Genomic DNA, 13075 nt, shown 5'->3' on the forward strand with positions numbered 1-13075 from the left:
ATTTTCTCTCTTTGATTTATTGAGTTGTACGGCTATCATCACAGTCAATTTTAGAACAGTTTTATCACCCCCAAAATAAACCTCCATACTCCTAAACATCAGTCCCCAAACCCCCATCCCTTCCAGCCCTAGGCAACCACTAGTGTCTTCCTTGTAGATTTGCTTATCCTGGATACTTTATATAAATGGAATCATGCAATAAGTGGTTTATTTTTGTTTTTGTTTTAAAGTCAGCTTTCAGAGACATGTGGATAAAGGGAGAAGGAAGTTAATATTTTGTAGAGGATTATAAACCTAAGTTGGATATTCTTGGGTTTTAATTGTACTGCTTTGTACTATTTTCATAAGATACTGAGAAGTTTAGCCTTTCAGTAAGCACTAGGTTCTTTGTATTTGTAGTCTTGCAGATTGTATAGATTTATAACCTTAGCTTCCCTAAGAAAACATCAGTTTTAAAAACTTATAGTAACATTGTAAATGATACTTGTTGATTGGGATAGGATTTTTCTGATTTATGAGTACTCTTTTAATATTATCTTTAGTGAGGCAGGAGATTTTAAAATATTTACAGATTTCAACTTAAGTTTTGATATTTATCTGCATGGTACTGATACTATGTTAAATATTATCTGTTAACCTGTTTTCATAGGTAGCCCAGGTGGTAATCAAGCCTTGCTTCTGCTGCGCAGCTGTGGTTCTCTCTTGCCTGAACTAAAGCTCTCAGAGAGAACAGAATTTGCTCATAGGATATGGGACAAACTTCAGAAATTGGGTATGATTGTATGAATATATGGTGTGTATAAAGGGTGTAGATACTTTTTCTTTTAGTAAAAAAGAATTTCTTTGCATAAATGCTGTAATTCAGTTTTATGGAAGGATTTTACTTGATTCATATTTTTTTGTGATATGACTTATTTGGTGAGTTATAGTGACATCTAGGGGCATTAAGAATAAAATAATTTTTCATAACAAGTATTACTTTTAGGGTAAGTTAAAAAGAACAAAATAGAAAGACACTTAGTCTGTCAAAGTTATAAATGCACATACCATTTGACCAAGCTTTTCTATTTGTTAGAATTTATTAACATATCAAGCATTTCAGTGTTTTAATATGTTTATACTTAAAAAAATTCCTTTTGAAGTATAGTTGATTTACAATATTATATTAACTTGAGGTGTACAACATAGTCTATTTGTTAGAATTTAGATAGATATACTCACATGTGCAAAAGGATATTCTTCATTGTAGCTTGTTTGCAAAAGTAAGAAATTGGAACCAACTCTGATGTCCCTCACTAGGGGTTTGGTTAAATAAATTATGGAGTGTCTGTAAAATGGAATACGGTGCAACCATTAAAAGAATGGAGTTCTTCATATACTAATGTGTGGTTTTCTCCAAAATATAATTAAAAATTAAGATGCAGAACAGAGTGTATAGTTTGATACCATTCTGAAGAAAAATGTTTATGTGCATATGTGTATGTGCATATAATATTAAAATGTTTCTGGAGGGATGATAAACACTAGATACAATTTTTACTCTATACTTTTAAAAAAAATTATAGTTGATTACCCTATACTCTTATACTTTTTCATTTTGGGGCTATGAATAGTACCTATTCAAAAAATAAAATAGTTTAAAAGGTCATTTGATAAAATTCAGTGTTCATTCCTGATTTAAGAAAATCTTAACAAAGCAAACTAGAAATGTCTGTATGTCAGTAAGTCACATAATTTAAAAACACATGTTGAACTGGGAGAAATATTTGTGAGAATGGTTATATTCTAAAATAGAAAAGAGCCCTTACATAGTAGTCATAACATTAAACACCTCAATAGAAAGATAGACACGCATTACTTTCTATTATAATTGTTCACAGACATGTCTTTTCTCTGTACTGTATATCCTCTGTGAGAGTAGAATTCGTAACATCTTTGTTTTTCTCTTTGCCAGTAGAATAATGCTTTGAACTTATTAAACTTGTTAACTAGTTGTTGAATTAATATTGTTAGAAACCTGGTAGATTGCCACCGTGACTCTTGTTCACAGACTTTTAAAACTGTAAGAGGTTTTTTGGCTTAGGTAATATGTCCAAAGTTACAGAATGAACTGTGACGGATCCGAGACTGGAACTGAGTTTTCCAGACTAAAGGGGATTCTTTAGTCCCCTTTAGTCTGGAAATGATAGGCTCTCATTTCAGTGTTGCCATATGCTAAATTTTTAAAAATAGAATGACTTCTAGTGTACTTCTTGGCCACATCGTGATAATGTATGTCTCCTTAAGTTTTTTTATTCAGGTTATTTATCTTTTCTGGAGTGTTCTTTTGTTTCTTACTCTTTAAGTCAGTCCATTTTTCAAGCTATAATTTAAATCCCTCCTTTCTAGAGTTTTACCTCCAGTCCCAATTAGTGTCTCATCAGTTGCCTGCGTTAGAATTGTGAATTTGTCTTTTTTTTTTTTTTTGGCTGCGTTGGGTCTTCGTTGCTGCATGCGGGCTTTCTCTAGTTGCAGTGAGTGGCATCTACTCTTCGTTGTGGTGCGTGGGCTTCTCATTGTGGTGGCTTCTCTTGTTGCGGAGCACGGGCTCTAGGCACATGGGCTTCAGTAGCTGTGGCACATGGTCTCAGCAGTTGTGGCACACGGGCTTAGTTGCTCTGCGGCATGTGGGATCTTCCTGGACCAGGGATTGAATCTGTGTCCCCTGTACTGGCAAGTGGACTCTTAACCACTGCGCCACCAGGGAAGTCCCTGAATTTGTCTTTTTAATAGATATTCTTCTCTTGGAGGCTGATGATCTTATCTTATTCATATTTAGATCTTTGTCATGAACCTTCCAGTGTTTTGCACATGTTGGGTACCAAAGTAGTAATAGTTGAAATTGTAGAAAATGTTCAAGCAAATTTAACTTGACTTTAAAAAAATTTAAATTCTACTTCATTAAATAGTAAATCTATTAATATTAACATGGTTCAAATGCAAAAGGTTCAGTAAAGTTTATAGTGAAAGGCTTTGACCTATGTTCCCCAGACACCCAGTTCCACTCTTGGGGGCAATCAGTCAAATCTAACTTAAAAAAATTCTCTAAGATAATAATCACATTTTGTAAAAATATAGATGTAATTTTTTTAGAAAACTGTTTCTTACAAAGGCTGTTAATCTATTTGGGATTGCAAAAAACCTTGATCACTAGAACTCTGGTTTAGAGACAGAGGTAGGGAGGGATAAAAACTACTCTGAACAAAAAAGTGCAAACATGTTTTTAAGTATTGGTATTAGGGCAGGTCCACATTTAATATATTTATATAATTTTAATGAAGGGAACTATATAATGACATCTTAAAGTTTTCAGATGACACCATATTTTTCTTGAACAGTAAAATGCCAAGCTAATTAATATAACTACACATAAGAAGCCCTGTGAGATGCCAGAAAAGTGGCAGGTAACTTTTACTGTGGGCAAGCACAAGGTAATACATGGAGGAGAGAATATCCAAAATACACCAATGGATGAGCACTAATCTAGCAAGACACCTGGCTTTTATCTAAAATAGTAATATTTTAGGATATTCTTTCAAGTTTGAACAAAATAAGTGTAAGATAAATGTAAGTGGATGACAATTTACAAAATTATTACATGACGAGATTGAACAAGAACATAATATTAAAACATTAAAAGTAATGGACAGCAGAGCCAGAGCCATGAGATAGTATTAGAGGTATAAGGGTATATGGTAAGGTACATAAGGAAATGCTATTATATAGCTTTTGATTATTAAAGTAAGATATTTTAGGATTATGTCCCTAAACTTTGAGTTTTTAATTAAAATTTTAGACAGTTAAAGACTTTAATTCACTCTATGAAAGATACACTATGTATTTTTTAAAAATCCTCTACAAGAAATGACCCATGAAATTAACTAGACATAACAGTAAATATGGGGATGAAATTTTTACTGAAGTTCACAGAAACGTTTTTGTCATCTGTAGAACCATGTCAGTGTGGCAGAAATAAAGAAATGAGACCCAGTTGAGTTATGTTAACATTAATCTTGACTAAAATCTGTATGAAAATCCAGAATAGATGTTATTTATCTGGATTTTTCAGCAGTTTCCTCAGCTTTTCCAGCACACTAGAGTAAATACCTTTATAAAATTATAGAATATACCGTCCTCAGCCTTAGAGCTGTAGCCAACCATTGTTAGAGTTCAGCTTGAGTTGATGGTTTTTTGAAAGTTCTCAGACACTACATGGTAACCTTGTTGCATAATTATATTACAGATGTGGACTTGCACATGGTTCCCTATAAGGCCCTGTATGAAGTATTACAATGGTTAAGAGATTGAGCTGTCAAGGCAGACTACCTACATTCAAATTTATGGTCACATACTAGCCTTGTGGCCTTGGGTAAATGGAAGAGTCAGTTTTCCTAATCTGTAAGATGGGGATGATAATAGTACCTTCCTGAAAGCTGTTGTGAAGAGTAATTCAACCTCTGTATGCAGAGCACTTAGTACAGTGCCTGAAACATAGTAAGTACACTGCATGTCTAAGGTTAAAAACAAGTTTTAATTTAATAGAACAGGACTCTACTGCTTTGAATGTCAAACTGACACCACAGGCCTGTGTAGCCACAGGCAGTTGAATAAAGATATAAAATTTAATTCCCGACAATTTAGTAAAACATGTTAGCACTGTATTGATATGGTAACCATGATGTCATGTTGTGCGTTGCGTGTTGGTATAGTAAGGCTGAGTGGTAACCTTAACTGATATGGCCTTAGGCAAGATGAACATAGAAAGAAAACAAAGGGCCTTGGAATACAGGTAATTAACAACAGCAGACTAGAAATGGTGTTCAGCAACTGGAAATGGAGCCTTCAAACACTGAGTAGCCTGGTTAGTAAATAAGCAAAATTGTTAGCACAGTCCTACCTGTATATAACAACTGCAGTCACAATCCATCCATCTCAGGGTATCTGTAATGTGGCAAGGACTGCTTTATAAGGAAAAATCTTTCAGCCACTTTAAATATAGGGGTCTTACTATTATAAAACTCTTAGAGGAAAACATAGGCAGAACACTCTATGACATAAGTCACAGCAAGATCCTTTTTGACCCACCTCCTAGAGAAATGGAAATAAAAACAAAAATAAACAAATGGGACCTAATGAAACTTCAAAGCTTTTTGCACATCAAAGGAAACCATAAACAAGACGGAAAGACAACCCTCAGAATGGGAGAAGATATTTGCAAATGAAGCAACTGACAAAGGATTAATCTCCAAAATTTACACGCAGCTCATGCAGCTCAATATCAAAAAAACAAACAACCCAATCCAAAAATGGGCAGAAGACCTAACTAGACATTTCTCCAAAGAAGATATACAGATGGCCAACAAACACATGAAAAGATGCTCAACATCACTAATCATTAGAGAAATGCAAATCAAAACTACAATGAGATATCACCCCACACCAGTCAGAATGGCCATTATCAAAAAATCTACAAACAGTAAATGCTGGAGAGGGTGTGGAGAAAAGGGAACTCTCTTGCACTGTTGGTGGGAATGTAAATTGATACAGCCACTATGGAGAACAGTATGGAGGTTCCTTAAACAACTAAAAATAGAACTACCGTACAACCCAGTGCTCCCACTACTGGGCATATACCCTGAGAAAACCATAATTCAAAAAGAGTCATGTGGGACTTCCCTGGTGGCGCAGTGGTTAAGTATCCACCTGCCAGTGCAGGGGACACGGGTTCGAGCCCTGGTCCAGGAAGATCCCACATGCTGCAGAGCAACTCAGCCCGTGTGCCACAATTACTGAGCCTGCGCTCTAGAGCCCGTGAGCCACAACTACTGAGCCTGCGTGCCACAACTACTGAAGCCCACGTGCCTAGAGCCCGTGCTCCACAAGAGAAGCCACCGCAATGAGAAGCCCACGCACCGCAACGAAGAGTAGCCCCCGCTCGTCGCAACTAGAGAAAGCCCGCGCACAGCAACATAGACCCAATGCAGCCAAAAGCAAACCAACAAATAAATAAATAAATTTATTTAAAAAAAAAAAAAAAAAAAAAAGAGTCATGTACCACAATGTTCACTGCAGCTCTGTTTACAATAGCCAGGACATGGAAGCAATCTAAGTGTCCATTGACAGATGAACGTATAAAGATGTGGCACATATACACAGTGGAATATTACTCAGCCATAAAAAGAAATGAAACGGAGTTATTTGTAGTGAGGTGGATGGACCTAGAGACTGTCATACACAGTGAAGTAAGTCAGAAAGAGAAAAATAAATACCGTATGCTAACACATATATATGGAATCTAAAAAAATAAAATAAAAAATGGTTCTGAAGAACCTAGGGGCAGGACAGGAATAAAGACGCAGACGTAGAGAATGGACTTGAGGACACGGGGAGGGGGAAGGGTAAGCTGGGAAGAAGTGAGAGATTGGCATGGACTTATATATGCTACCAAATGTAAAATAGATAGCTAGTGGGAAGCAGCCGCATAGCACAAGGAGATGAGCTTGGTGCCTTGTGACCACCTAGAGGGGTGGGATAGGGAGGGTGGGAGGGAGACGCAAGAGGGAGGAGATATATGTATATGTATAGCTGATTCACTTTGTTATAAAGCAGAAACTAACACACCATTGTAAAGCAATTATGCTCCAATAAAGATGTTAAAAAAAAGAACATACAGGGGTCTTGTCAGCATTTTCTAACAGGAAGGGAATACTATGCTTCATAAGTAAGAGAACTTTTAATCCTTGAATAGGCAGTTACTTGTAACTGTCCATTAATTCAGTAATTACTCTCTTGTATACTTAGTTTCCTCTGTTTTGGCAGGATTTCTAGATAGGTGGGTCTAAATATGGGGTATAACGCTGAAGTGATCATTTTACCCTCCTTGTTTGTTTGTTACATTTAAGTGCACATATTTCAGTTGTGATAAAGGGTATGACTTTTAAGTGCTCTTCTAAAAATTTGATTTAAATTTCATTTGTAGGTACTGTGTATGATGTAAGTCACTATAATGCTTTGCTTAAAGTCTACCTTCAAAATGAGTATAAATTTTCACCAACTGACTTCTTGGAAAAAATGGAGAAAGCAAACATTCAACCAAATCGAGTAAGTAGTTGCTATTATAAATGTTTATTGGTCATATCCACTTTTATTTTTACCCAGAAAAAAAAATTTATTAGGAAATATTAACTGGCCCATTTCATTGACAGGTGACATACCAAAGGTTGATTGCTGCTTATTGTAATATGGGAGACATTGAAGGTGCCAGGTATGTAGTTCTATAAATGTATGTTTAAGCAAACAAATTTGTAAGTCTTGTAAACCTAGAATATTTTCATTCTTCTTCTTCTTTTTTTTTTAAGTTTCTACTTAGTAAGAAAATTATTTCAGAAGTATTTTAACCTAGCAAATTTGGTCATATGACTTAGATAAAATGTAAAATTTTGTAAAAGGGGAAATGTAATTGAAAATTGCTATCTTAATTAAAAATTTCATTTACTGGAGCAGAAGTTGAAAATTGTTGAGGTACAAAGCTGGCTTTACTTTTTTTTTTTAATTGCTGTTTCCAAAAGTAAGTGTTCTTAACCATTTACATTGTATTCATTTATAAAACTGATAATATTCTCTTTATTTCAGTGATTTGTATAAAATTAGTTATGACATTTCTCTGCTCATGTAAAATTTATTAATACTTTTGGATGGAGGGTTTAGGAAATAAGGAATAAATTGAAATGTACAATCTCATTTTTAATGAAATGAATCATATTAAACTTTATGCTTTTTAAAGGTTGATTAGTACAGAAGAAACAATCAGATTTTTAAAACTTACCTACTATTTTTAACAAGAGTACTTCAAGACTATTGATATAACTTCAGGGAGTGGAATTTTGTGTGCACGTGTTGTAAAAAGTGTTTTTCATGTGTATTTCCAAGAAGTATTTTTATTTCTCTTTTGTTGCAGCAAGATTCTTGGATTTATGAAAACTAAGGATCTTCCAGTCACAGAGGCAGTATTCAGTGCTCTTGTTACGGGGCATGCAAGAGCTGGGTAATGTTCCACCTAAGGTTTTATTCTCAAGTGAGATTTAAATTACAGAAAATTATTGTGGAAAATTCTTAAACTATGTTTATCTACCCTCTCAAAAAAAATCTTGAGTGTGTGTGGTAGAACATGCACATCTTAAAATAAATTATTCTTGAATTTATCTGTTTCATCAAACTTATATTTGAAGATTTCAGTTTTAAAAATTGGACTTGATCCAAAGTAACTGACTTTGTAAAGTTTATTAACTGCTCTGCTAGTGACCTGGAAAATATTTTTATTTTTGAAGAATAATTTACCAAATGTTATTCTTTCCTAAAAAGGTAAATTTGAGTCACGACATACCAAGTGAAAGAGGGCACGTTATTTAATGTCTATGCAATTATTATTTAATTTGGTTTCTCTTTTGGAAAAGTTATCTATAAAAATTTGAGATGTTTATGATCTTTATTATTTCAGAAACCTGTTACCAGTTTAATATGTATTTATCCTTTTCTGATGTTACGATTCTAAATGGTACTTAAGAATTTTAATTTTAATAAGCGTAAGTAATACATTCTAGATTAAATGATACGACATTTGGCAGTATTATGGTAATCTGTTTTATTTTCTTTGAATTAACTTACAGAGATATGGAGAATGCAGAAAATATTCTCACAGTGATGAAAGAGGCTGGAATTGAGCCTGGTCCGGACACATACCTAGCACTGTTGAATGCATATGCCGAGAAGGGTGACATTGACCATGTTAAACAGGTGTGACTTATATAAATAAACATACTTTAAAATCATTTGTATAAACTGTGCTACATTTTGCATGATGCAGAAAAATGTAGCTTATATCTGTTTTTAAAGATATCTCTTGTAGACAGTCTTGAAGGAGAATTCTTACTATAGTTCAGTACTTTGGTGTCAATGTTACAGTTAGTGTTGGAATAGAATGTTTTTCTGTTTTGTAAAAGAAGTCTTAAACCTTTAGATGGTATGTGTTTCTAATTTTTTAAAATCTTGGTATTTTAATTTATTTAGCTTTAATAAAAAAAAAAACTTGTTTCTAACTTGTTCTTCTAATTTCTGGAACTGTCTATAGACCCTGGAGAAAGTGGAGAAGTCTGATCTTTACCTTATGGATCGTGATATATTGCAAATTATCTTTAGCTTCAGTAAAGCTGGGTATCCTCAATATGTCTCAGAAATTTTGGAAAAAGTTACGTATGAAAGAAGATATATTCCAGGTAGTTTTACAATTTTTATTTTCATGATTTTTCTAAAAATAAGAATTACTATTCTTACATGATGGAAAGGGCATTCTCTAACAATAGGGTATTGTGGTAGATGAACATAGGATTCTTTTAAAGTCAGCTTAATAAACTGAAAAACTTGAGTGAATGAATACATGGGAATGTTTTGATTTGGAAGTGTTTCACTATTATTTAGGCAGGTAAATCCTTTTGGTATTTGTAGTTCATAAGTTTGTCTTTCATATTGGTAGCAGCGTAGAAATATTGTTCAAATCAGTAACAAAAGATGTCTTTGTTTTCTTTCCAGATACAATGAACCTCATTTTGCTTTTGGTCACTGAAAAATTGGAAGATACAGCATTGCAGATTTTATTAGCATGTCCTATATCAAGGGAAAACAGTCTGAGTGACTTTGGCAGTTTCTTTTTACGACACTGTGTGACTATGAATACGGTATTTACATAGTCCATTTTTACTTTGTAGACAGTGTAATCGGCAGTGAAATAATATTCTTTAAAATACGAGAACATATTATGAGATTAGACCAACTATAAATATTAAGAGAACTTTGTTTTTGTGTTGGAAGATTATTGGATAGAAAGAGGGTGAGAGGTTCAAATTTTTTATCTCAAAAGTGGTAGAATATTTGCAGAAGGTCAATGGTAGGATATTTGCAGATTCAGCTGATGTGGTGCCTTTCTTTTCTAGCCTGCAGAGAAGCTTAAAGACTACTGTAAGAAGTTAAAGGAAGCCCAGATGCACACATCTCCTTTCCAGTTCACACTCCAGTGTGCTTTACTAGCCAAAAAATTCGGTACTATATTCTCGTAATTAAAACTCACATAAGTAAGTTTTGCGGAGGTAGCTTTGTAATATTTTATGGTGTCTCTTTCAGATTTGGCAAAAGCTCTAATGAAGGCTCTGAAGGAAGAAGGTTTTCCTATCAGAACTCATTATTTCTGGCCATTACTAGTTGGACATCAGAAGGAGAAAAATGTTCAAGGTTAGGTTTTACCTTTTACAGATTTAATAGTGGTTTAGATATCCAGTATAACAGTTTCTACACACATCTAATTGAATTATTTGGGAAAACATGCTTATTAGATCTTATGAGAAAATAGAATTAAGTCATAGTAAAGTATTAGGTAAACGTTTAAAAAACAAACATAATGGATTTCTTTCATCTTAATTGCATTTCTTAATTCATCTCTGATCTTGATATTCAGACTTGTGATTGTGGTTTTATATAGTTCATTATTTTTAAGTTTTTCAAAAAACTCTTTAGTTCTTGATTTTACATACATATAGTGTTTGAAATTAGTTTAGCCTTATTAAAGATAAAATATATGCAATCAGACCATTTTCTTTGTGGACCAGTCTATTTCTTCTTAACTGAGCTGAGTTAAAATAATAGGAAAGGCAGGAAAACTTTTATTGCAGAATGAACGCTCATGACCTGACAGCCAACTGATTGAAGGACAGAAATGTTCAATCTTTCAGGTTCTTAAGTACGTTTAAGCATTTAGCATACTTTTCCCTGTACACATGGGATGTCTATAGGATATGAATAAGAATTGAACAAATATTAAATTTTAGAGTACAGTATCTAATTCTTTGGTTTGCATTATTGGTAATTCAGAAAGAGTAGTCTCATAAAAAGATGCTTTTAACAGAAGTACTTCCCCCTTGGGGAAACAAAAAATGGTCTTTTTCATTTTATCTCGCTGTATAATGTGCTTTAGAATGAGATGCAGAGTTGTTAGTATGACATTGGGTGACAAACAACAAAAAAAAGTGCTTTTAGCAGACTTTCATATTGCAATTTTATTTAAATATATAGCCGTCTTCTGGTTTAAAGGAAATAGTGAAACAAGTATTCCCTAATTGTTTCTGGCTGTAAAAGTCTCTGAATCCTTTTTAGAAAAATTTTTGTGAAAACAATATGGTAGTTGATTAACTCTTTGCATATCCTCCAGTTCTGAAAGCTCTAAGAGTTAACCTTTAACCCTAGTATTTTTGAACCACAGAAAGTTTACATCATTCCATGGAAATCTTTGGCCATGTTAGTATTGTCCACAATACATAGATATGAAAATACTTTTGGTACTCCTGTTGAAATGTTTGTTTATTCATCAGGTAAATTTGCTTTTCTCAACCTATCATGGTATCTAGACTTGAATTGGTTACTACATTTTTACTACTTAGTAAACATGAAAGAATTCAGGTAATTCTTTTCCATAGTTGTAACTCAAACTAGTAGAAAAATGGACTTTATCTTGAAGCCATTTTTTTCTTAGAATCTTAGAGTCAAAGGTGCCTTGTTGAAAGCTCACATTATATTAATGAAGGAACTGAGAGCCCAGAGAGATTCAGTGGCTGATCTTAGGTTCCACATCTAGTTGTCAGTAGTGCTGGGATTAGAACTAGGATTTCTGTCCTCTTGTTTCAAATACTTATTTTTAATACCATAACACCTCCATATTAGACACTTGTAAATATGCTGTACTTGTTTTATACAAATTCTTAGCTATTGGTTAAAAATTAGGTATCGATTTTGGCATTAAGGACACATTTAAAAAGTGGTACCAAGTTTTTTAATCAATGAAGGTTTTAACTGGAAAAATAGGAAAGCTGGAAAGTTAACTTGAGAGTACAAGAGATTGTCAGCTGTTTTACAGTTTTTAAAAAGTACTTTCTCCTTTGCAGGAAGTCCTGAAATAGAGTAAAGTATGTATTCTACAGTCTTTTCTTCATGTAACAGGGAAATGGCTGTATATATTCTGTATAGTTTCTTTAGTGTAAGATAAGAAAGTAAGATTCTTTTTAGTGCAGTGAATTTGTTTTTTGTCTGGGGAAAGTCATTATAAACTGGTAGAAATAAATAATTAACAGAAGAAAATAATGGCTGCAGAGATGGAGGATGTAGAGGAGTGTTTCATAAGGAGTAAATAAAACCCTTCAGGAAATCAAAGAAAGGTATGTAGAGGTCAGATCAGACTGAACCAAGTGTTCAACAATAGGATGATCAGACTTTTATTGAATTCTAGAATTTTTCTGGCTGCAAATTTGGCCGTCACCAACCCTTAAAAAAGATTCTTATAATGACTTCCTCATGGCTTATCTTGCTAGTACTTTTCTCTGTTGTGCAAATGGAAAAGTCCTCTCTTAGAATTTTAGCAAATTGGCCCAAGTGAGAGGAAATAATGCAGAATGATTGAGGGATTATCTACATCCCTTGGTATATTTAGGAAACATGAAAATAAGAATATAAAACAGGTAAAATATAAAAGGAAGGGCTGGTATGAAAACCTAAATGCCAGTTGAGTGAAATGGTTGAGTAGATGATACTTTTTAAAAAGTAAGAAATTGTCTCCTCATAAAGTGAGCGCTCTGGGTAGAGTCTAAAATTATGTGCAGTAAACAGTCCTAGTTGGTGGAATTTGTTCAGGAAAACCATTATCTTTCCCAATAGTTTGAACTACTTTAATTCTTATAAAACTTTTTGAATGGAGACTTTCCTTTAGATTCGTAAACTTTCTTGTGCCTACATTTGAAATATTTTTACTAGATTGTTCAGATTTTCTAAGTTCACGGAGGTTTGGGATCCTTGTTTATCTAAGTTAATATATGATTATTTTAATCTTTTATTTTAAAAAGAAATATGAATTGTATTTTTGAGGAGGATGTATGTAGGTATGTCAGATCCATCACCTTTCTTTCTCCTTATTGAGACGTGTTTCCCTCTTCCTGTCCAACTA

General features: G+C 33.6%; 1 protein-coding gene across 1 annotated transcript in view; it reads left to right on the forward strand.

Annotated features, from left to right (window-relative positions):
- The window catches only part of LRPPRC (leucine rich pentatricopeptide repeat containing), a 115195-nt gene that overhangs the window by 20375 nt on the left and 81745 nt on the right, over window positions 1-13075 (forward strand). Inside the window, exons 3-11 of the mRNA XM_036872415.1 lie at window positions 650-772; window positions 7019-7140; window positions 7245-7303; window positions 7997-8083; window positions 8706-8832; window positions 9167-9311; window positions 9625-9770; window positions 10026-10131; window positions 10213-10320. Coding sequence (XP_036728310.1) covers window positions 650-772; window positions 7019-7140; window positions 7245-7303; window positions 7997-8083; window positions 8706-8832; window positions 9167-9311; window positions 9625-9770; window positions 10026-10131; window positions 10213-10320 — 1023 coding nt within the window. The remainder of the gene's footprint in view (window positions 1-649; window positions 773-7018; window positions 7141-7244; window positions 7304-7996; window positions 8084-8705; window positions 8833-9166; window positions 9312-9624; window positions 9771-10025; window positions 10132-10212; window positions 10321-13075) is intronic.

Source organism: Balaenoptera musculus, chromosome 13, assembly GCF_009873245.2.
Source record: "Balaenoptera musculus isolate JJ_BM4_2016_0621 chromosome 13, mBalMus1.pri.v3, whole genome shotgun sequence".
Classification (NCBI taxonomy): domain Eukaryota; kingdom Metazoa; phylum Chordata; class Mammalia; order Artiodactyla; family Balaenopteridae; genus Balaenoptera; species Balaenoptera musculus.